The sequence below is a fragment of the Falco biarmicus genome, chromosome 5, assembly GCF_023638135.1.
Source record: "Falco biarmicus isolate bFalBia1 chromosome 5, bFalBia1.pri, whole genome shotgun sequence".
Classification (NCBI taxonomy): Eukaryota; Metazoa; Chordata; class Aves; order Falconiformes; family Falconidae; genus Falco; species Falco biarmicus.
Window position 1 is genome coordinate 45,078,046 of NC_079292.1, and position 23,168 is coordinate 45,101,213.

The 23,168-nt window shown below is 42.1% G+C and overlaps 1 protein-coding gene across 1 annotated transcript in view; it reads right to left on the reverse strand.

Annotated features, from left to right (window-relative positions):
- Nucleotides 1-23,168, reverse strand: part of UTP20 (UTP20 small subunit processome component) — a 65,063-nt gene that overhangs the window by 36,184 nt on the left and 5,711 nt on the right. The window contains exons 8-27 of the mRNA XM_056339630.1: nt 22,762-22,917; nt 20,954-21,100; nt 20,304-20,438; nt 18,788-18,865; nt 17,940-18,118; nt 15,800-15,955; nt 15,191-15,279; nt 12,693-12,798; nt 11,394-11,544; nt 10,905-10,967; nt 10,418-10,576; nt 9,128-9,204; nt 8,167-8,246; nt 7,647-7,890; nt 6,441-6,641; nt 4,523-4,613; nt 2,866-2,951; nt 2,175-2,300; nt 1,449-1,615; nt 723-931 (exon numbers count right to left, since the gene is read on the reverse strand). Of these exons, the coding sequence (XP_056195605.1) occupies nt 723-931; nt 1,449-1,615; nt 2,175-2,300; nt 2,866-2,951; nt 4,523-4,613; nt 6,441-6,641; nt 7,647-7,890; nt 8,167-8,246; nt 9,128-9,204; nt 10,418-10,576; nt 10,905-10,967; nt 11,394-11,544; nt 12,693-12,798; nt 15,191-15,279; nt 15,800-15,955; nt 17,940-18,118; nt 18,788-18,865; nt 20,304-20,438; nt 20,954-21,100; nt 22,762-22,917 (2,700 nt within the window). The remainder of the gene's footprint in view (nt 1-722; nt 932-1,448; nt 1,616-2,174; nt 2,301-2,865; nt 2,952-4,522; nt 4,614-6,440; nt 6,642-7,646; nt 7,891-8,166; nt 8,247-9,127; nt 9,205-10,417; nt 10,577-10,904; nt 10,968-11,393; nt 11,545-12,692; nt 12,799-15,190; nt 15,280-15,799; nt 15,956-17,939; nt 18,119-18,787; nt 18,866-20,303; nt 20,439-20,953; nt 21,101-22,761; nt 22,918-23,168) is intronic.

Sequence of the window (23,168 nt, forward strand, 5' to 3'; positions counted from 1 at the left end):
CAGAGCAAGGGAAAAAAATATTCGCAGTGTTCTGCAGATACCTGGCTGAGACCCAGATTGTGACACGTGATAAACATGGCTACTCCTGATACAGAGCTGAACGTACTTCTAGTGTGCTGAAAGCATGTTCTCATATACATGAAGGCATGTACGACAGGAGACAATCACTGTAGATAATCTCTATGATCATCCACATCGCAGAACTCCCCTGGGGTCTAGCACTGCAACAAAACACCTCAAAGACAAGTTTTGCTCTAAAGTCCTCAGGCAAGGAACTTTTAATCCTCTCCTTCCATTCAAAAATGTTTGAAGAAGCTACATCTTTAAGGCCAATTTCAACTTCCAGCCATAAGACCCTGTTATATCCTCATAAGAAATCATTTAGCTCTCCCTCGTGCCCATGCCTCCACAGAGCAGGCAGAGGTAGCAATGCAGAGATCCCCCTCAACTCTCTCTTCAGTAACTCAAACAAAAATGCAGTCCAAAGCAGCTTTCTAAATACATTAACTCTGCCTGCACTGCCTGAGCCCTGTAGCATTTTCAAGTATCACTGGCCTCTATTTTGACAGATATCTAATTACTAAGCTTCACTCCATGCTGGCATTAAAGCTTATCTTTACCTGAGCCAGTATAAGTGTGCGTACATGTGCAAGCTAAGCGGTCAAGAAGAGAAAGGAATTAAATTTATGTTTGTTTGTGTATTGTTTGCATACATACTGTACCTTCTCTCTCTGCTGAAGAATGCGGGACACCACAGCTGTCATGCAGAGCAGTATCTGTAGAATTTCAGGCAGGTATTGATGGATCAAATGTCCCATGTTTCTCAATACAACTTCAAGACTGTTAAAGAGGCTATGCTGACGCCCAAGAGGCAGGACTTTAGCTAAGTCCAGCTCTGACATACTTCGAAGCACCGCAGTCTGGCAAGGCCCTGCAGTAGGCAAAGGGACAGCAACTTATTTAGAGAAGCACCACAAAGATGCCCACTACCAAAAATAATTTTCAAATGAGAAGTAGTATAATCTGGCCCTAAATGACAGATCCTCACATTCACTTTTTAAATAAGGTCAACTCTGGGTCTCCATCTCCTTGTGACACTCAGACATCTCCCTCTGCTACAGTATCTGAGCACTTTACACCTTTTATTGCCATCATACACAGGCTAGGCTACGATGCCAGCGATTGCTCATTCTTGACCTGTTACAGCTTACTTCCACAGCTGTGGCAAGTCATTCAGTTTCTCTGACCTTGGCCCTGTAAAACAGAGCAATCGTGAAAAAACTCAGGGGAATCGAAGTCCTTACCAAAAGTTTACTTTTATCCTTTCATCCTTCCAAGGCACCGTTAGGGACACACTGAAGCACATAACAGTACTAAGCCTATTTATCCTCCCACATCTCTACAGGTCAGGAAGCACCAAACCCCCAGGTTCTAATGCCAGTACCTACCATTACTGAATTGCTTCACAGCTTCAAAGAGCAGATCCAAGAACATCCTTATCTCTTCTGGCAGTGAACCAGCAAGAAATCGCAGAACGATTGACATGCGAGTGGCTGCTGAAGACTTGCCCTGTGTTTTGTTCCCTGTTTTGTTTCTCATTCTGCCATAGAGAATTCTTCAAGAGTAAAAGAAGAGGTTGTGTTAGCTTTCAGCAAGCCATCTGTTTCCTAGCCTCTTATTCTGCAGAAACTCTATTGAAAAGTATTCTCTAGCGAGAACAACCTGAATGGAAGTCCCCGATTCAGGGTCTCCACTGAATTAGTACACATTACCCAAAAACACTGCAGTGAAAGATCAGCTTCTGCTACTGCAATGGAAGCTTTGCTGGAGACTTCAGGTATAAAACTAGTTATCTCCATGACAACTTGCATCACTATATCTTAATAAAAATAAGTGGCAATGCTCAGTGAACTGAAATGTTCTCACAGTTCTCTGTAAGCCTTAGCAGAAATAGTATTTACCAAAAAACTGTTTTTAAAGAAAATACCATTTGTATTAACACATTTATGTAATGTGCCAATAAGGAATCCACAGAGAACATCTCAAACTAAGTGGTCAAGCTATACCATTAACCATAGGTGTATTTCAACTGTTTAAAATGAGAAGCAGCAGCCTTACATCTCTGTTCATGGTACTTTGACATGAAACTTTTAAGCCCACACTTCGTAACACACCTCATAAGAACAGGGATAAGATCTGGGCGATGCTCCATTTTTACTACTGCGGTCTCCTCAGAAATACTGAAATGGACTATTTCCTCCTTAAAACTCTTGTCCTCCAGTAGCCGTTGCAAGTTCTCCCTGAAAGTAATAAACATTCTTCGAGGGCAGGTAGTGTTATAAAAACAAACAGACAGACAGACATACACATGCATCTATATCTAATTACCTACCTATCTAATGTATGCTGTATACAAAATATTAACATACTATGTTGCCACCCTTTTATCAAAAAATATTTTAAAAAGCCAGCAAGTTCAAGGTAATTATGTAGGGAAGTATTTCCTGGACACAATCTGAAGAGATTATTCAACCATAAATACCATTTTATGCTGTCACTTTCTCTGGGTGGTTATAAATCATCAATATAGAAGACCTCTGAAAATTATTCAAGTACTATGCTCACACTATTCTGAGACAGAATGAAAGTGTTGCCATTTTTCTGTAAACGAAAGAGACTGACCAACATCAAGTCCTTATTTCCTGTTTCAGATAGGAAATACAGAGCTGGCTAAAATTAAAATTTATACATACGCCTTCAACAAATACAGGAAAGGCTCTCTCTTTGAGGCAACTGACCCCAAGCAGGCTTCTGATATGACAGCAGGCTCATTCACTGATGCTAATATAATATAAAGGCTTTTACCTGTATGGCAGTAGATGAGGATGCTTGTATGTCATTATACAGTCAAGAGCTATTCTTTGTACATTCTGGTCTTGATGGGACAGTAACTGCAAATCACAAAAGAAAGAAAATCAGTCCCTATCTAGAAGACAAGAGAGATCACTGAAAAATAGTGAAACCACCCACAGGCTCCAAGGTCAACCAGGTTTTGGACTAACTTAGCAAAATGGAAACAATGCATGTGTTGCGATATAAAGCTAAGATGTGAATATACAACTGTCACTCATAAAAAGTGGACATAGTTGCTGGTAGTTCATATATGCTTTCCCTGCCCTCTACACAGGACAGTTATAATATCTGGGTTTTCATAATTGTCTTTTGGACCACTGTCAGCCTGCGTTTTCAGTGTCCAAAATCAGTTACCACTTGTATACCTGGGGAGACTGGATTAAAATGCAGACTGCCAAACCATCACAAGACACTTGTATTTCTTTCCTGGGCCAAACAAAAAATAACTCCTAAGTCTTGATATACAAAGTCTTACTGAGATTTGTCCTCTCTCGAAGATGACTCCTCATAACCTAGACATTAAGAAATACAGATAATTTCCCCAGGCAGCACCCTTATCGGTTCGTCAGTCTCCTACCAAACAGCACAGGCTAGAATCATCAAAGGTCACTTCTCCATGACATCCCTATGCCAGATGGACACACCAGCCATGACAATACATATGTTAAGACAGAGAAATGGCAAACAGTAAGCGATGAAGAAATCTCTCTTCTTACATCAGGCTCTTCTTCACACTGTTTTGAACTGTACACATCTGTCCAATATTTTCCTAAGAATACAGGCAAGCAAACACATGGACCAACTCACTCTTTTCCTAAGCAAACCTCTAAGGTTGATTGAAACAGAGGGAATGTTCATTACATTCTCAAATTTGCAGAGTAATTGATTTCCAACTCCCACACTGGGTGGAAATCAGGGAACTAACAGGTTTGTACCATTTAATACAGTTCTACAGCCCACTGACACAGCCTGAGAGAACACAAATTGGGAACAATTAGAGCAAACCCTAATGATGTGAACAAATCCACAATTCAGGAACTAAGAAACCCCAGTAAAACTAATAAAGTGGCCTTTTAAGGAGTGTAGGATAAAGACTGAGAATCCCTCCTCAGAGTCATATTTTTGACAGTTCCTTCAGGGAAGTTCCTCAAAAAGGAATCTTATCAAACTGAGTATCCTTCAAGAAGAAACTCCATTTCCTTTTTTTGATGCAAAACAATCTGTTGTTGACACCAACTATGTTCTTTTTAGACACAACACTGTAAGACAAGGACAAATCTCCTCAGACCTTCCTCAGTCGTTGGGTTCAAAATCCTCTTCCAGATCCTGCTGTGCAAGTGCAACAGCCTCCCTCTACAGCCACTCCTCCACCATGCCAAAGACTACTACTTGTCAGCTGCCGGATCTGTATGCATGAGCCACTCCTGGCAAATGAAGCCAGTTATCTCAAAAGCAGGTCTTCGCTAAAGGGGCTCATTTCAAGTGACGCCTGCTAGAAAGCACTCTCAAGGACAGCTCGGTTCAGAAAATGGCACGTTTCTGTAGTCTCAGACACTGCATTCAAATGAGTTTATTAGCAGTAATTCTAAAAGCCAGCAAACAGCATCACCTGAGTATATAATGCATTCAATTTCTGCTCCAGATACAATGCACGAGGATTCGAGAATTTAGAGAAAACTTGTAAGTGGGCTATTAGTTGCCTGTAAAACGAAACAAAACAAAACAGAACAGTTATTTTTTAAAATGACCAGAAGAGACAATCCTGCATTACCATAAACAAACGGGGAATTTTTATGATTAACAAGAAAGAGAAACAAACACACAAAAACCCCCAAAGCAAGAGGATCCCAAGTCTACAGGCCTCCATTTCAGAGACACAGGTATCCCGTTCCCTCTCCTAAGCAGCTCCTTCCAAATGTCACTTTACTGCACAGAGAAGGCCATTTCCTCAGTAGCACTAGATGGCCTCTGCTTTTGACGAAAAAGGAATATAAACAGGCAGGATGCAGCTTACTACTCTCTGCCAGCCCAGCCTGGAACACCAAACAAGTGAATTTACCTCTTTATTTATTCACTTGTCCTTAACTGGTGCCCACTTCACTCTAGCAACATGAAAGGCTGCGTTTAGCCACAGGCTGTGCTGGACTTACGCCAAGCTGTAAGCACCAATGGCAGATCCTCTACAAGTGGTTGTGCTACCCCACCTCCACTTTAGGGGAGGTGAGAGAGATGACAAGGATAAGGAAGGTGTGAGATCTCCTCTACCATATACACTGCGGGGCTGACCCAGGCTGTTCTCACACAGCTGCTCACCCTGGTAGTTTACACTGAACTCCCCAGACACTTAGCTGGGCCACCTTACTCCATGGCTGGGCTCAGCCAAAGGATGAGTACGATGCCTTCCAGCAACGCCGTGTTGAGCTTGGGGCAGGCGTGGGTCCTCCCGCTGCCTCGGCCAGACCTCACAGCCAGGGTACAGCCCTGCCAGGGCTCTCCTTCCGCGGCACAGCCCTGACCGCATGAACTATCCAGGACCAAGATGAAGGGAGGTCACTCCAGAACTCATAAACACGCCTCCCCCAAGTCTTCTATGCCTTTGTTACTGCCACCAGGAACTAATGTTTCCACTTAAGCACATGGACATTTTGAGATGGAGGTTGAATAAAAAAAATTAACAAAACATCATGGACTGACACTGTATTTTAATTGCTGCTAATCTGCAGATAAGAGTCAGAATCTGGGAACAAAATGAAACACCTCTAAGACACCTGGGATTAAATGACAATTCAGGTTACACATCAAATATTTGTGTTCTAACATGTAAGGTGACATTTTGAAATTCTGTCATTACAAGGGCCATCCTTTGCAGAAAAAGTGGCAAAACACAAATCTTTGTGATGTATTTGTAATGGACATTTGACAGAGGTCATCAGAGCAAAAAGACTGATTACAGAAATTGTGGAGAATTCATACAAAGGCATTTTCTCCATGTATTCAGCACTGCAAACAATGACACTACAACAGCTTCTGTAGCTTCTAAAACACCACCAAATAAAAATCTTTGTCCCCAAGAAAAACACCAGGACAAAGATTTTTAACAGGTAGGCAATGGCAGAATCCCAGTATTAAAATACCTGAACAAATAGTGTCATTTTTCAAAGTGTTTAGCGATACCCATGATTTTAGAAGACCAACACACAGAGAGAAGTCAAGGGAATGCAGCTACAATAGCCTCTGAAAACTTCAGAATACCACATAACTTTTGCTTAAAGTAACACAAACCACAGACTGTCAGCAGGTAATGAGATAGCGATAAAGCCTGAGCAGCATCTTTAGATGTTTAGTACTGTGCAGGCAGCGTTTCTCACTCTGAAGTGCTTATAATCCACTGAAAAATTACAAAGTGCAAGCAAAAGAAGAAAAAGTAATATATATAAAAATATTGCTTTTATCTTTTTATCTCAAGACGAGCTGCTGAATTTGCCTTTCTGTGAAAGTACTAGCAAGGGAAAACTAAAAATACTTACTTAGCAGCAGCTCTTCTTGTTTTCTTTTTCGGTAGTCCTAAAGTAATTGGTTCCCCTTCTTTTTCTTCTTCCTCCTCCTCCTCCATAGCAACATCATTCACCTCTTCACTAGATTTTTCTTTTGCTACCACTGTACCAGTAGTTTTCTTTCTAAGATCCTGAGATGGAGCCACTAATGAATCTGCTGGGTAGTACTCATTTCTGTGTTTAAACAAACACCAAACCAAACCAAAAACAAAAAGAAGGAAGTAATTAAGCAGCATAGCATTTTTCAGGGTTTCTGCACAAGAATAACTAAAAACTACACAATCCACCATTCTCATTTACAGCACTGTATTTTAGGAAACTATACGGCTAAAAACTCCTATTTCAGCAAGTATATGCTTCTTTGCCTACAAGTTACAGAGATATAAGGCAGTGACCAAATACACTAAAGGAGACTGGAGGTAACTGGTGGAAAGGAGAAGAGAGACTGAGTCACTGAGTTACTACAGGTCTGTAAAGAGGTTATATGGAGGGCACGGTGCTTGTGGTTGCTTGAGCAGGCAGGTGAACAGCGAATGGCAGCGTGAGAGTGAGGAAAATAACTTACTACAGTATGATTTGATTTTTTCTGGAAGGAAAGCAAAACATAGGTTTTCTAATCATGGAAAAGGAATATGAGAAACCTTCCTCTGCCAAGAGATCACATCTACCCCATATGCACCACAATATCTGATATGTGCACGCCTTCCTATTAAAGGGAACAATCATACATAATCAAGCATACAAGCACCCACTGCTCTCCCTCCAGGGGAAGGAAATTGAGTCGACCTCTAACAAAACCAGTATTTTTCCAGTCCTGGGGAAAATACTTTGATTTTCTCTGATTCCACATTAAAATGTATTTTCACATTAAAAAAAGGAAATTTATTTCCACTGAAATCACTCCCTGATGGAGTAGTGAGGCTGTGACAGTGACAATTCAAATGAACGAGAGATCGAGCAGCACAAATGTACTGCCAGTTTCATTTCAGCCTGCTTCTTGTGTGATGCTTTTACCAGATTCTACAACTCAATCAAAAAAGTTATTTTAACTGGAAACAGGCACCTCATCAGCCATGCATTCAGGAAATAAAGTCTATAATGCAATAGCCATAGTCTTAAAGCTCAGCAACACGTTGAAAGCAATGTGTCCTTCTCAACTGAAAAGTAAATCTTTCTTACCTAATAAATCTCAAAAGTAGTGGGGAAAGTTCCCTCGACCTAGGTTCCACTCTGTCTGGAAACTTTTCCAGTGCTTTCCACAGTAGAAAACGGAAGTTTGTGTGGTCCAGCCGCTCGCTGCAATCTGTTCTAGTCCTCAGTTGCTTCAGGAAGACAGTCCCCACCTCTCCTTCTGGCATCTTCTCACTTTCTGTTTCAGCAATGCTTTCCTCCTGCTCATCTAGTTCATTTTGCAGCTCCATTTCTATACAACAGATGAAGAAAATCTCCTCAGGTTACTTCATAATCGCCAGTAACAAGGAAGCAGTCCCCCATTACAAAAGTAATACTTTTGGTGACATGTACCTGTTTAGACAGCTGCATTTAACAGTTTTCTCCCAAGCCTCTCCATTCGTGCCCTACACATGACACTGGTAGTCAAGAGCCCTGGTTCTGAATTCCCCCATCACATGTAAATTTGGGGCCCATAAAAAACAGGAGTCATGTCATTCACAGTTAGCTGGGTGGAACTGTGACTTACCAGCATAGGTAGCAGCCCTCTCCAAATGCTCATATAAGACCTTCCAGAACTGTTTATTCTCCATTTCCTTTGCATGGGAACTAACAAAGCATAAGACAGCATGAAATTAAAGAGAATATAAAAAAAGCCATGTGTCACTAGGCAAGTTAACAACTAAGACAATCAAAGGCTTTGATCACTGCTTTAATGTGGCTGTCTGAAGACAGGACATCTGCACAATACAGCTGTGGCATTGCCTTGCCTTTACTCATGGGTCCCAAATGGCAATTGTTATTAACATAATCTGGTTGTATCTCATGAGTTCAAATGAACTCAAATTGAGTGAAAAAAATGTTCTCAAGTTTTCTACTGACTTCTGTACAGTAATATATAGAACGAAAGGAAGAATTAGCACGGACATATCTTTTGAAGAGCTGGTTTATTTTTTTATTATTTTTATTAATTCACTAGTTTGAAGGGGAAAATCCTATACTTTTTAATCATATAACAGAGGAGAAAAATCAAGAAGATAACGTCATGCTGAAAGCAGACACTGATTTCTGTATTTAGCTCAGCTGTCACCATGGTAAGTCTTCCTTACTCTTTAGTAGGATTTAGAGGTTTTCCAGTAAGGACAAAAGAGTCAGAGACAGGGAAACTGAGAAGGACTTCTTGCTCCTTTAAGCATTTGTGAAACACTAATCAAATCCTGCTACCTTTGACTGAAAATACTGATGCTATTTGACTGTATTTGTTTTAAGTTCCCTTTAATAGCAAGAAAAAAAATCAGAAACTAAGTTAAAGTCTACACAGGTTGAGATTTGAGAGATCAAATTAATTTCAGATTATTTCACATGAAGGCTCCCATGCACAGATCTCCCCCCAAATCAGACATTTTTACCTCAGCTTTTTTTCACAGAACAATGGAAGGAACATTCTGCGAGACTACCACAGACTGCAGCGTGTACACACATATACTCACGTTATGAGTTCAATTACAGGATCCCATAAGGGGCTGAAGTTAATATAAAGCATTCCCAGTAAATACCGAAGAGGCACCTAAAATGACATACAATACCATCTTGAGATGTAAAAAACAATAGTAAAGACTAATGAACCTCCTCTAACCTTTCTTCCTTTCAAAGAGTTAGTTCTCAGAAGTACTACAAGTAATGAAACAATTCACATACATCCTCATTCCTTGTGTCACAGCTGCATGATAAAATCTAGAGCCCATTTACTGTGAGTTGCACTGAGATCTAGTCACCATACCTACGTACCATGAATGTGCACAAACCAGTTCAGCACAGCATGTGATTTGATTGCCTGCCTCCCTCTCTAACTTCAGGGCTGCCACAGCAGCATTAGGACCTCAGAAAGAGGAAAGTCTGCCCTGAGGAGTCTTCATTGCACTAGGCTAGGGGTCCTCAAACTTTTTAAGCAGGGGGCTGGCACGCAGATGCAGTGGGAGGCAGTCACCTGCGGCTGCTTGGTTCCCCCCCCCCAGCCCCCGGCCGGGGGGTCTATAAATACCGGGGGCTGGACTGAGGACCCTGGGGGGCCGTATCCGGCCCGCGGGCCATAGTTTGAGGACCCCTGCACTAGGCTTACAAGTCCTCTGGACGGACTCCTTGCTGACCTATATGCAGTAGGAATGACCTACAACCCCTCCTCACAGGAGCTTACAAGTAAAGGTGAAAAAAAATTATACAGGTACAGCAACAGCCAGAAAAACAATAATAAAAACTCCCAACCCTCCTACCAAATCCACAATCATTTAAAGTTGTAAAATTGTGAATCTTCCAACATCTAGAAAGCGAGTTCCCCTTTAGCTCAGCAGCAGAGGAGATTCAACAGTCACAGGCATACAAGATTCTCACCCTGCAGCAAGATTCAGAACCCAGGCTCTCCAGTGGGAGTCCCACCATGCTGATGATATGGCAAAGTCATGATTTTAAATTTTGTCATGACTCACTTCTCCCTGGAAACATTTGCCTTCCTTTCCACAATATCAGAACCTGATTAATCTGGTTGTGGGCCATTTACCTAGATACTACTCTTGTTCGACTAAATACACGAAAGAACACAACAGTCCCAAGGACAATGGGAGCTGTGATCCCTACTAACAAGTAAGTTTTCTAAAACCTAATCTGGGACCTAAGAGTTCATAAAAAAATCACTTATTAAAAACTCTGCAATCCATGTGATGGAGTAAGAACGATCTCTTGGAATAAAAGAATGCGACAACAGCTTTTTGACAATAACCACTGACCTCCTGCAAAGATCCACTTGGTATTGCAGACTTCACTATATCACATCTTAGTTTCCTCAGATGGAGAAGTTTCTCTCTGTAATCATTCACTGTTGCTGGCACAAGTTCTGCTTGGAGCAGCGTGGCAAATATTGGCTGGAGTTCCCCTGTGCCATCACCCTGAACAAACAAGTGACACACATTTTGTATGCAAATCTTATTCTCACTGAAAGGTATTTCAACAAACCTACACAAAGGCCCAGCCATTTTGGACCAAAGAACAAAGTCAAGGGACTTGCTCTGGTTTCCACCATTAGGCACCAAAACTCACACATATGAAAACATCAGGAGGCAGGTGGAAAAAGGATAAAACTGGAACATGAAAGCACAAAAGCAGAGGACAACCTCTACCAGACACATACTTTCTTCCTGCAAAGTGGAAAACAGTTCACACAGAACATCAAACACAGATGGCTTTAAAATGTCAAATGAAAAGTTTTAGCCCTACCTCAATCTGCGTAGAAGGTGGACTCTGAAAATGGTTAAGAATTCGAACAGTCAACAGCCGGACCTATGCAAAGTGGAAACATAACATCAGAAGCGTGCAGGAGAACGCAGGCTACATACGCAGACACATACATATCCACACAGAGGTTAATGTTTTGCACAGGAGGCTGATTTCACTAGGTTCCTCCTGGAGTTGAGAAACGGATGAGCTCCTGTAGTCTAGCAGGCGATTCAAAATGAATACATTAGGTTCCTGCTCTGATTCACCTCCAGGGATGAGGCAAGCCTTGCAGGGCTAAAAGTTAACCTCTGTTAACTCATGCCCCACAGCAGCCTCTTAGAAAGACAGTCTTAAAGAGATACTATGGAAGTAATAGCTTTACACGGTCTCATGTTTCTTCTTTCAGCCTTTATCATTTAACTTCGTTTACTCTTAAATTACATTGTTTAAAATAATTGAGCTTGTACAAGACAATTTGTAAGTGATTACCTTAGAAACACCAGTGGAAATATTAGGGTGCAACTTCTCAAACAAGTCCATTAGGTTCCCTTGGGAAAGGGGTTCCTGGCAGCCACACAATGCCAACCTCGTGTAATACAGATCAGCCAACAGCAACGCAGAGGGGTCTGAAGGGAAAGTGCTAAAACAACAGTGTGTTTTATTAGCATACAGCGAGCACTGCAACAATATAGCTATGGAAAATAAGGCAGTAGTGACAATATTAGAGGAAAATTCCACATGGCTTCAGACTCTGCTGGCACCAGCAGACCGGTGAAGTCAAACTCCACCATCATACTGGCTTACAGTCTCGAAGCTCAATTACCTATGATAGCCCAAGAGGCATGAGATTCCTCCTTTGAATTAATCAGGCCTGTCAAGCTGGGCTAGCAGGACGGACTCACACACACAGAGTGCCAGAAAACAAATCTGCATAGGTCAGACAAGGGCTGCTGCCTGCTGCCCAGGTGCCCAGTCAGTGACCAGGGAAACCCCCTGCTACCTTACATCCCTTCCTCAGCGGGTTTCACATCCCCAGCCCAGAGCTGGCAGAAAAGCACTAGACTGAAGCTCCCTGCCAAGACTTCCTGCCTGATCTGGGCAAGCTGTTTAAACTCCATCATGCCTCAGACATGGGCACCATGATTTCCTATCTGAAAGAGGATGTTCTGAAGCTCAAGCCACCAAAGCCTTGGAGATGCTCCAGCTCAACAGTGATGTGAGATGACAAGTTCAGCAGGATTTGCTGGAGGAAGATCAAGCCTCCCTTGATCCCTCCAGCCACTCAGTTATGTGTGCCAATTATAAGTAGAACAGAGTTACAATAAATAAAACTGAGCATACAAAACCTCCTCCCACTGTGAAGCCATCACACGCATGGGTATGTAAGAACATGGTGGAAACCCTAAACCACCAGCAGACTGCGCAAGTTTAGGCTTTTGACACAATTCAGAAGGCGCTGTTCATGTCTCTTATCATTACAATATAACAAACAGGTACTAAATGTAGCACTCCTAGATAAAACTACAACCAATTTACCTGACATACTACCCTGCAGCTGTTTAAGAAAGCTTCGCTGAACAGGAACATACATCTACTTAGTTCTCCAAACAAACAGTGCCTGCAACATTGCTACCTTACCTAACCACAACCTTGAAGCAATGCGCTGGCGTAACACAACGGGCAACACACAAAGAGGCATGTAACAAGTCCCTACATAAAGGCAACATCAACTCTTTTCCATACCAAGGAGAATCATGAAGGAGCACAGAACAAGCAGAGTTTACTTACGTCACCAAGCTCTTGACACGCTCCACAGGTAACAAATGGAGTATTTCAGAGGAGTCTGCCAAACTAAGAAGAGTACTTACAGCTTGGCAGGCCACAAACAGGCTTCCTGGAGCAGAAAGAGAACAAGAACAGCCTGTGTATTTACTCAGCTTTCAATGACTTGTGTTTGTACGGTGCTTACCCATCCTGAAATGGCTGGAGTCACAGAAATACGGTAACATGGATTCCAGAACTGGCACGTGTATTTTCTAGCCATTATCATAACCCATAAAGGAAATGCTCCTCTGGCTATCAAAGTAAGTGCCTACTCCAGTGAACCAGCATTGAAAGCTGCAAGCAGCTCCCAGTTTGCATTTGTTTCCATCACACATGCATACATAGAGAGCAGAGATCTGGAGCTAAGCACTGTTGCAGAAATCTTAGACTTCTATACTATAAAAGGCACTCAGAAATTATGCCCAAACTGATATTAATGCAGCAAAATAGAAGCAAAAAGATGCTTCCCCAGAAGTGCCTATAAACTCTGGCACTTTTGGCAATGCACTACTTCAGAGCTGTCCCATGTACTTGAAGACTGAATATTTGTTAGTGAATGGAAAGTGGGTTTGGTGAATTTTGTCACAGCAATCACGTTTCCTTCCTAAACCTCTTCACCTCCTTTAGGCATGGAGGATTTTCCAGAAGCACAGGAGAGCCAAAGCCCTTCCAGGCAAGAAAAGAGGAGGGAAAATTGCCTTCCTCTGACACTCCTAAGTTAGCAAGTAGGTTGTTTAAAAACAATACAAAATAAAAATTCCCCTCTCCTCCATCTCTTTCCAAGCAGAAGAAACACTGCTTCTAATCCAGGCAAACTGAAAAAAGTTTCTAAAGGATATAATTTTCTTACATTCTGCCAGCTGCAATGGAAAAGAAGGGGAAGTGAGCATCCACTTCCCATTTATTCCTTTTAAAAGTCCCTCTATTAAAAGTTGCTTAATTCCCCAGGTGTATGATGAATCCTGCCCACCCTCTGTACACCACTCTCTAAGGGGCTCCTCAAAGTAAGAAGAAACAAGAAGCAATAGCAGGATGAAGCTTTCCGCATCTATAATGTAAGGGCTCGTATTCCCAAACTGTAATCTGCACATCATTTGGCAGTAGTATGCCTCTGCTGGACAAAGACAGTGGCTCCCACCTCACTACAAACGCACCTATACGATCAACAGGGTAAGCACTTCCATACAGGCAGTTAGCCCTGAACAGCTGCCAGGGGTAAGCCGCTGTTGCTCTGTCCCAGTTCACAAGCCAGCTTCCCTGCACTCCACAGCAACTGTGGAAAAACACCCCGTTCTGGGACTTGCACTTTGCCTCAGAGGCCAGGCAGGTCAAATAGGGAGCACAGGGCTGGGGTGTGCCTTGCACAGGCAGTGAGAAGAGCTGGAGTCCTAGTAGAAGGTGAAAGACTTGCAGAGATCATGGAGCTGGAAAGAATGCCAGAGGATGAAGAAAGTGTCCTGGAACTTCAGTTTGGGAGAAGGGTGAGGAAAATCAAGCAAAGATGCGTAGGATGGGAAGACAGGAGGCAGAAGTGTAGGATTGAGGTTGCATTTGTTTTCTTTTGTGGGCAAAGGAAGAAACAGCAATGTGCCTCATGCGTGTGCACACACACGCACAAAGCTGGTGTAGAGCTGCTCCTAATACCACCAAAGATGAGACCCAAGAAAAGAAAGTTTGGGTATTCCTTTTCTAGGGTAAGTACACTGCGACTAACACAATCACAACAAGCATGCAAACCCTGCAAACAGGATAGAAGAAAAGGCTAAATCAAAAAGGACCATGCTTGACAAAGGCTAGACGAAAAGGCAACAGAGCCAATTGGCAGACACATTTAGGAATGTTAATAAAGAGATTTATAAAGGGAAAAGGCCAGACTCTAGACAAGCTCTTTCAAACCAAGGAACAACGAACACTGAACCTGGGGCATTCCAACACTTGCTCATACTTTGACACAAGGCCAAACACTTGCAATCCCATGAGTAGCACCTGCCCTGCTCAATGCAAGCTCGGTTAAAACACTTTTTTTCTGGCCAGAGAGGGAAGACAACTAGCGATCACCTATGCCTGGAGGGATTTTAGAATTGGTGCCGTCACTTCAGTCAGAGGTGGTGATGTCCCAAACTTTGCACTATAGGTTTGTGGTAGTCTAATTGGAGCATCAACCTGGATCTGGTTTACATTGATTTCCATCTTCTTTTTTGCCCACTTTCTTTTCTCCTTCCCAATTATCTCTGTCCTCCACTTTGCAGAACATCTGCTGCCCCATTATTATTACCAAAAGCAAATGCAGAATTGTTTGCTGGAGGGTGTTTCCTCCCAGGCTTTGCTTTTCTAGTTTTACTTGAGCTGGTCAATAAATTTGGAAACAATCCTACTGCTATTCATTTTCATGCTTTGTGTTTATACTTTTTTTTTTAGTATATCAACAAAAAGCAAATAAACAGGATATAACCTTAACTGACCTCTGCAGAGGCTTCCTTTGTCAATGGCTGTGAAGAGAGAGTCTATAAAACTTGTCACATGGGGCAGAACGTTTTCTTTGTCCATTGGTCTGTCCAAAATAAACGGGAAGACTTTTACCTTTGTTACACTGACACCTACACACATACAAAAGCTTTCTTTCACATCTATGTGGTATTAAATTACAGAGAGCTCACCCAAAGTTTGAAACCAGCAGCAAACCATTTTTGCTGTTTCCAATTCACAATTTAAGTTGCAGCATTCAATGCACCTTCTTTCCAACTATTCCTTCCATGCAAGAACACCATAATTACTGAAAAACCCACTGCCCAGAAAGCACAGCACTTAAAACACAGAAACTGGAATGTATCAAGAACGTGTCTACGTACTAGAGTACTAAATTTAGGCAATCAAGAAAATGATATTGTATTCCTGACTTTACCATTGACTTATAGTATTGCCACACAGCATTTTTCCACCTTCTAACCCCAGCTTCCCCTAAACAGGTTTAGTAATTGTTGTTCTTACTTTACTAAAATGATTTCTGACAGACAGTGAACTAGACAGTATTACAGAAATACATGACAACAGTATCTTAAAATATCACTTACCTCATATGTGGCAGTACAACCAAGGCAACCCAAGGCTGTGAAAGGTCAGTGATGTCTTCCTTCTCTTGTAAATGGATTAAAGACAGTACATGATCCAACACTGGTACTTCTGCCTTTCCTCCTTGTCTTTTACATGTTTGTTGCCTTGTATTAGAGCTACAAATAAACCGAAACTTTTTAGTAACCCACCACTGCATATCAGAGATTGTTCCTTTTCCTCCCAAGATATTCAAAATTATATTTTGCTACTTCTAGCAAAAAGGACTTGGACAACCCAAGGGTTTTTTTTTCTTTTTAATGTCGTCCACACAAAGCACCATCTAGTCATGCTGAGAAGCATAAAACATGGCCCACAAGAAATGTCAGGTCTGTATTTCAAGTTTAACTAATATTTCTAGAAGGAAAGACACTCGTTCTCAGCTGGGCAGCCTCATAACTAGGACATACAGCCTCTATGAGCACCTGCAAGTTGTCTCTGTAATTACTGTTAATAAATCATGAGCACGCTGACACAGATAAGACTGATGGATGACAAAAAACAACCAGTAAGGTAAAAGTTTGAGGACTTAAAAGGAACCGCAAGCTGAGCCCAAATCAACAAGCCTATCTGCAGGACTGGACCATACTGCAACATATGAACAGGAGTACTTCACACCCCATGGACAGCAATCTTTCCATTCCACCCAGTGCTTGCAACACCACAGTCAGAAGGCTGCATAAGCTCCACCCTTCAGGAAATAGAGAAGCTAACAAAAAGACATCCTCAAGAATCATTAGAGGTTTAAGAAACAAAATTTATGAGATAAACCTAAAGGAATTAGGATTGTTGGTCCAGAGAAAGAAGGTTTCAGATGTTTCTGATGATCAAAGCCTGTTATTTGTAAAAGGCAGATGGATAGAATAAGAAATACTCTGCTGTTTACATTCCCTGCAGGTAAGATAAGCAGCAGTGGATTCAAATTGCAGAAAAGGAAGTTTAGTTCACACACTGAGGACTGAGGGAAACCCTTGCCCCCAACAAAAACACTGAATACCTGTGTAACCATAAAGACAGCAAAGTACTGGCACAGACTGTCAGGGACAGCTGGGGAATCTCCAGAATTTAGTAACAATTTGGTCAGACATCTTTCAGAACTGATTTGGGACTTAACTCCACCCTAGGTAGAAGGTGGGATATGCAACTCTTGAGATGTCTCCCAGCCCTAATTTCTACCACTGACATTGCAGGAACACAAAAAAGTCCCAAGATCAGTTATGTATTCCATACCACTGAAAATCCAGAGAGATCAATAAAGAAAGAAAACAAGGGGGAAACCCCCAAATTTAATTATTTTGACTCAGCCTTCTTTCTCTAGACACTAATACCTCTACTCTATTAAATACGAATAGGAAAAAAACCCAGAGTGGATTACTTTTAGGAAAAATAAAACCTTATATAAAAGGCAATACAAGTCATCACTCTGCAGGTGAAAGTTTTGAATTATCTGAGCTAGAATGATTAGAACAATCATTAGAAGTAGACTAGTAACGGTCATTCTGTGCTTGACAGTGGTTACCTCAAATCTTTCCAAAGAGGCTCCAGGGGTGAAAACCACCATTTCATTGCAAAAAAGCTAGCTTTGCAACTAGAGGCAGTCAAGCTGTGCCAGCACACTGCTGTATCTGTATTAATTACATGCCCCTTGGTATCCACCTGTGCTCCATGGTAAGACTACAGTACTGCTGCCAAGAAAGCTCCTGGGCAAGATGCGTGCATACAGGAAAGAAAGATGGGGCACTGGCAGGTTAGTAATGATGACAACCTGGACTGCAGCTACACTACTAATCACTACAAGGATTAACTGTCCAATGATGCAGCATGCATGTTGGTGTAACAAATCTCCATCACACACCTACCACAACACTCACTAGTCTTTCTACATCAGGGATAGCCTTTCCAGAGCAGTATCTCTTCTCAAATAATCTCAGAAAGAAAAACGGGATCCTACCGTATTCACTTGGTTTGCAAATCTGCCAGTAACGTTGCCATTTACACAACTCCAGCAAATACTGGGGGGCAACTTTTATGTAGCTCTTCACTGCCTTCAAGCCTGCAGCCATGCGGACATATCTAGTGTTTGCTAAACTTGAGAAGTCTCACCTGACTGATGATTCAGTGAAAACGAGAGGGTACTTTTCAAATGCCATTGAACCAACGGTAGGAGGCTCTGCTTTCACCAGAATGAGTTTAGCCAGAATTGCCATTGCCTCATCCTTTGCAAGGGTATCTGTGCCAGAGAAGCAACGCTCAATGTACTCTAGAAAGCATGGAAGAAAATGCTGAAGGGACAAAGGGGAAAAAAAAAAAAAAAAGTCAAGGATTGGCAAGCCTCTTTAATCATGATCAAATCCACAAAAAACACAAGACACTAGCCACAGAGGAATCCAAACACAAATGAGCCAGCAAAGCACCAAACTTATCAGTCCTGGTGCCCCAAGATACCAGCACACAGACATCCTCTTACCCCAGCAGGGATGGAGATTTGATGCAGAAACTCAGTTTGCCCTAAGTTTAGTCTCATCAGGACATTCCAGATCCCCCAACTTCACTTTCACCTCCTACTCATTTTAACTAATTTGATTCCTCCCAGATCACCAGTTCCAGGCCTGACCTGTCAGACATCCCTTATTCTTCATTTCCACTTACCTTCTCCAGAACTCCTTCTCTTCATCCCATCCACAAGCCCACCCCTTTAGCTCCCAACAAACAAGCTTCTTTTTGTGAGCGCTGATACCTGTCACCTTCTCTAACCCTGAGCACCGTTACCAAAATTCAACACAGTGGCATAAGTAACCTCTTTCATTCTTACCAGACCACACCAGAAGTATAAATACACAGCATGTCAATACACAAAAATGCTTCAGCATACAAAGCAGGTAAATGTACTATGGATTTCCCAGTTGTTCCCTTTGGCAAGAAAAACAAAATGCACAAAAGCTTCCACCTACCCTCTCAAATTGCTTCATTGTGAACATTGCTTCGGAGAAGTCCAAAAGAAAGTGCCATTCAAATCTACTTGCAAATACCTGTAAGACGTAAATGAAAGGTCGACAGGAACACAATAACAAGATACATTTCATAGTCGGCTCTCCACTACCCACGGGACATTTTTCTGGTTTATGGATCAACCATGCTTTGAACCTGAGACATCCAGCCTGATTCTCCATTCATGGCTAGCAGGCTTGTTAGTTCAGGCACACACAGCAATAGTTTCCAGTGACAGTTCAGGTAGAGAAGACCACAGTCCTTTTTAACAGACCCTGCTGACACGACTCTTAACAAACCCTCCAGGATCCAAGCTGGCTCTGTGCAAAGCCAGCTTAGGTATCTCTTTAGTGTGATGTGGAAAATGTAAGCTGAAAGTTCTAGGACCGCAGCATAGACACACCAACTGTGAGGAAAAAAATTAGGCCCAAAAGACCTTTCAACTCCCCATTTTTTCTGCATAGCAGAATGTAGAAAGTTTACCACCTCATGGGCAGAGCCAACCTCTGTGCTTCTGAAGGACCCAAGAAAGGAATGGTCCTTTGAGATACCCAGAATCAGTGCTCCTCAATGCTGAGATGTGCCACATAGAAATACGCACCCAGACCTTTCTTTCCCAGACCCTTCAGAAGACAAGAACAGCTTTAAGCCTCCTCCAGTTTAACAGAAGCCCATACAAACATCCTCAGATGTTTGAAGGACCATGTTTCCTGAGTGAAACTGGACTCGTGCCACAGGCAGACCCAATATTACTTCAACATAAGCCAACACTGAAGACCAGATGAAATTTCATCTTTTTTAAACAATTGCAACAGCCTTGTTTTCCCATTATAAATCACGACACCTTCCCTTGCAAGTATTTTTTATACACACAGTACAACTATACAGTATATATATAACAACAGTCCACACTGTAAATTGCAAAATTATAATGTACTGTAACAGAAAATTAAAGACTCAGACTGCATAGTAGCATCTCCTATTAATCTTTGCAACACTGCGTGCAGCTAATCCTGTCAAAGCTTCAGAAGCAGTGGTAGTACTGAAACGTGTCTGTCCTTCTACTTTCTACATCAGACTGTGCTTGCCTGAACCTTGTTCACAAGGCTAAGCCATGCTCACTAAAATGTACTTTTTTCACTAAGTCCAATTCACTGACCTGCTTTATAATCTACGGCAGAACATGTCCCTTGTCTGTTATCCCTCCTTTCTCTACAGAGACTGCAAGTATTTGAATCAGAGCCTGGTTTTCACTGCAAAGGTGTCTGCCAGTTGCATTGCTACACTGACAGTCTGTGTAAGACTGTCAAGGAGCCCCAAGACCTCAGCAGGCATTTAAGGCATTGGTCAGTTTCTCCCTTATCTGTGCAAGAAGGCTAAAGGGAACCTTGTAGTATATTTCCTAGCCTCAAGTGGAATGCCCTGAAATCAGCCTGCTCTAGGGAACTTGAACTCTGGGATTTCAGCTGTCCTTGTTACCTTCTCAACAGCTTCCCTGGTCAAAGAATCAGGCAACAAAACATTCTCGGCCAGCAGGAATGCAGAAATGGTGTTCAGCAGGGTCTTGCAGCAAGATGATGAGAGATGTGGTGTTTGTAACATTTTTATTAAAATCTGAAAAGAAAGAGAGAAAACTGACATTAGTCTATGAAGATAGTGATTGTCTGGTCTGAATGACCTGGACAGTCCCTGGAGCAGGAGGGCATGGTGTTCTAAGCTTCAGCCCACAGAAATTAATCCTGACAGCCCTGTCAAAGTTTGAAGGCACTAAACCTATATTTGAACCCAACGGGGTCAGTCAAACGTATGTGAATCTGGTAGAATTGCTCTAACATTGACATGGGTGTCTCCATCTCCTCCACAATGGCAGGAACTGGTCTCTAGAAGCAGCAGCCTGCTTTCTCCCTTGCTCATTTAAAGGAGAACTACACCAGCATTACAGTACAGAAGTAAATTCTAATGGATCAGCAAGGTAGTCCTCCTCAAAACAAACATTTCTGTTCACTCAACTCAAATCCTGAGCCTAATGGCACATCAGAAATGTGTACGAGTGCTTCAGCTGACCACAAATCTTCCATATTTAATTGATACTTCTCTGGCACATCAGTCAAAGTGATGGTCTGACCTACCCGACAGACGTCTTCAGGCAGTGAAATTTTGGATCCATTTGCATGTTCCACTAGGATCAGATAAGCCTGCAGAATCCTTTCCACCTGCTCTGAAGCCAGACAGCAGTTGGCCTTAGTTATTTTCCTCTGCAAGTCTAACAGTGACTGCTGTTTAAACAAAAAAGGAAAGCAAACTGTTTCAGAGAAATGATCAGATGCTGTTTCACTTACTGCTATTTGAAAGGCATTCTAACGAATCAACACCTCGTGTTTCCAACGGACTATTGTTGACTCTCTCGTTCATGTTCAACAAACCAAACGTTGCAGAGACACTATGTGATTCCCATTATGTAAACACATACATCCCAGATTCCTTGGACAGAGACACAAATACCTCCTAAGATGAGTGTCTCCTGAAAGGCCAACTCATGACATACAAAATAGGAAAGAGGAAGAAAGAGAAATACTTGGGCCCAGACCCACAATGTTATGGAAGTGCCCAGCTTTCACTGGAATTATCAGAACTTAGGTACTTTTACACTTCAGGCATCATTATGCTTATGGGAATGCTGAGAGATCACTTGTATCATCTACATTATACAGACCATGGAGCTGCTCTGGATCACTCCCATTAGTGTCCCTTTCTGTCCAGGGGATATAAGCACCCATCCTTGATCCTAAAAATTGAACCCAATTTAGAGAGCTACCATAGACTACATGAATATTTCCCTCTGAGCAAGAAATCCCCATGCAGCCCCTGGTTCCCAGGGTGAAAAAAACCAAGACTCATTAAAAGTAAAGGGAATTATGCCACCAGTTTGCAAGATTTCATCACAACTGCAGATGCTGAGTGTCTCAGATCCCAGAGATACAAAACATCCAGTGGCAAACAATTCTGTAGCTAGTGACAGGCAGTAACTGCTATCATACTGGGTGAGGCAGGAGGAACAGGATGGAATTTTCTGGGAAACTATGGACAGTCACAGGGAAGAACTCCAAGAAGGAATAAATAGGACTATTAATGCATGCTGTAAGGACTACCCTGAAGTTCACATGTACCGTTTCCTCCAGTTTCCCATTTCACCCCTCTGAGGAGCACAACTAACACAGACAGCGTTGTCAGTTCCAAAAGGCTTCAATGCCCCTTCACAAATCCCAATAGCTAGTTAGAAAACATCTAAATGTTGGTCAGTTAAGTAAAAAACATTTGCTAGGCCCTTGCTCATTATTCTACATCACTCTGACCCAACAGAGCACAGCCCATGGCACTCAGCTATGCGCCTTCAAACCTCAGAGCCTAACCTCCAAGCAGCAACATAGGAACACCCAAACCGAAAACACTTTGTGATTTTCAGTACTTGGGCTCTGAGGCTTAAACTTGGCTCTTCAGGTTAAGCCCAGGTCTTTGCTGTAGAGAGCGCTGCAGGGAAAAAGCTTCCCTTTACCGTCACAAAGTAGTTCTGGAATGACCAATATACCTAGTTCAGCAATACAATACAAGCCCTAGCCTTCCCACCCCTGCAATGGGTCCATGATGTCTGCACAGGCAGATCCTACAAACCCTCCTTGCCCAGTCATGGGACTGAAGCTCCAAGTCTCGCACACAGCAATTTGTTTCTCACTCACAGCACATTCACCAGAGTCACTGAACTTACAACAGCAGTTTGGGATTTGTCCCATGCACATGACACTGAGCAGAAAAAAAAAAAGCAGAAAAAAACCCCAGTTCTGATCCAGTAAAACACAAATCCTTTTCTTGGTAAGAGCACAGGGTTTTTTCAGTCTCTCATGAGTAAAAATAAATAAATAAATAATCAAAATCAATGTACCTCCAAGCACTTGAAGACAATGCCAAAATGCTCCTTATGGATATGCACTACAGCTGATCTGATCATCCGCTCAAAGGCTTCTCCTACAGTTATCCATGGTAGTTCCACTTCTTCTTCAGTAACAGGCCCCAGCTTTAACAGAATTAACTTCATAGCCTGCACAGGAAAAGGGCACATCATGTCCTTATACTTTGAAAATACATCTAGCAATTCTAAAGTTAGTGCAATATACTGCTAACATATCCCAGTGATACTCTTTCTAGAATGACTGCAGGGAAGAAACCAACACTATCACTTAAAATCTGAAATACCAGCAAGCAGTACTATTTTAATATACAGGAATACGAATTATATAGGAATTACTAAAAACAACCTTCCTATCTCAAAGAATATTCTTACAAGGAGGC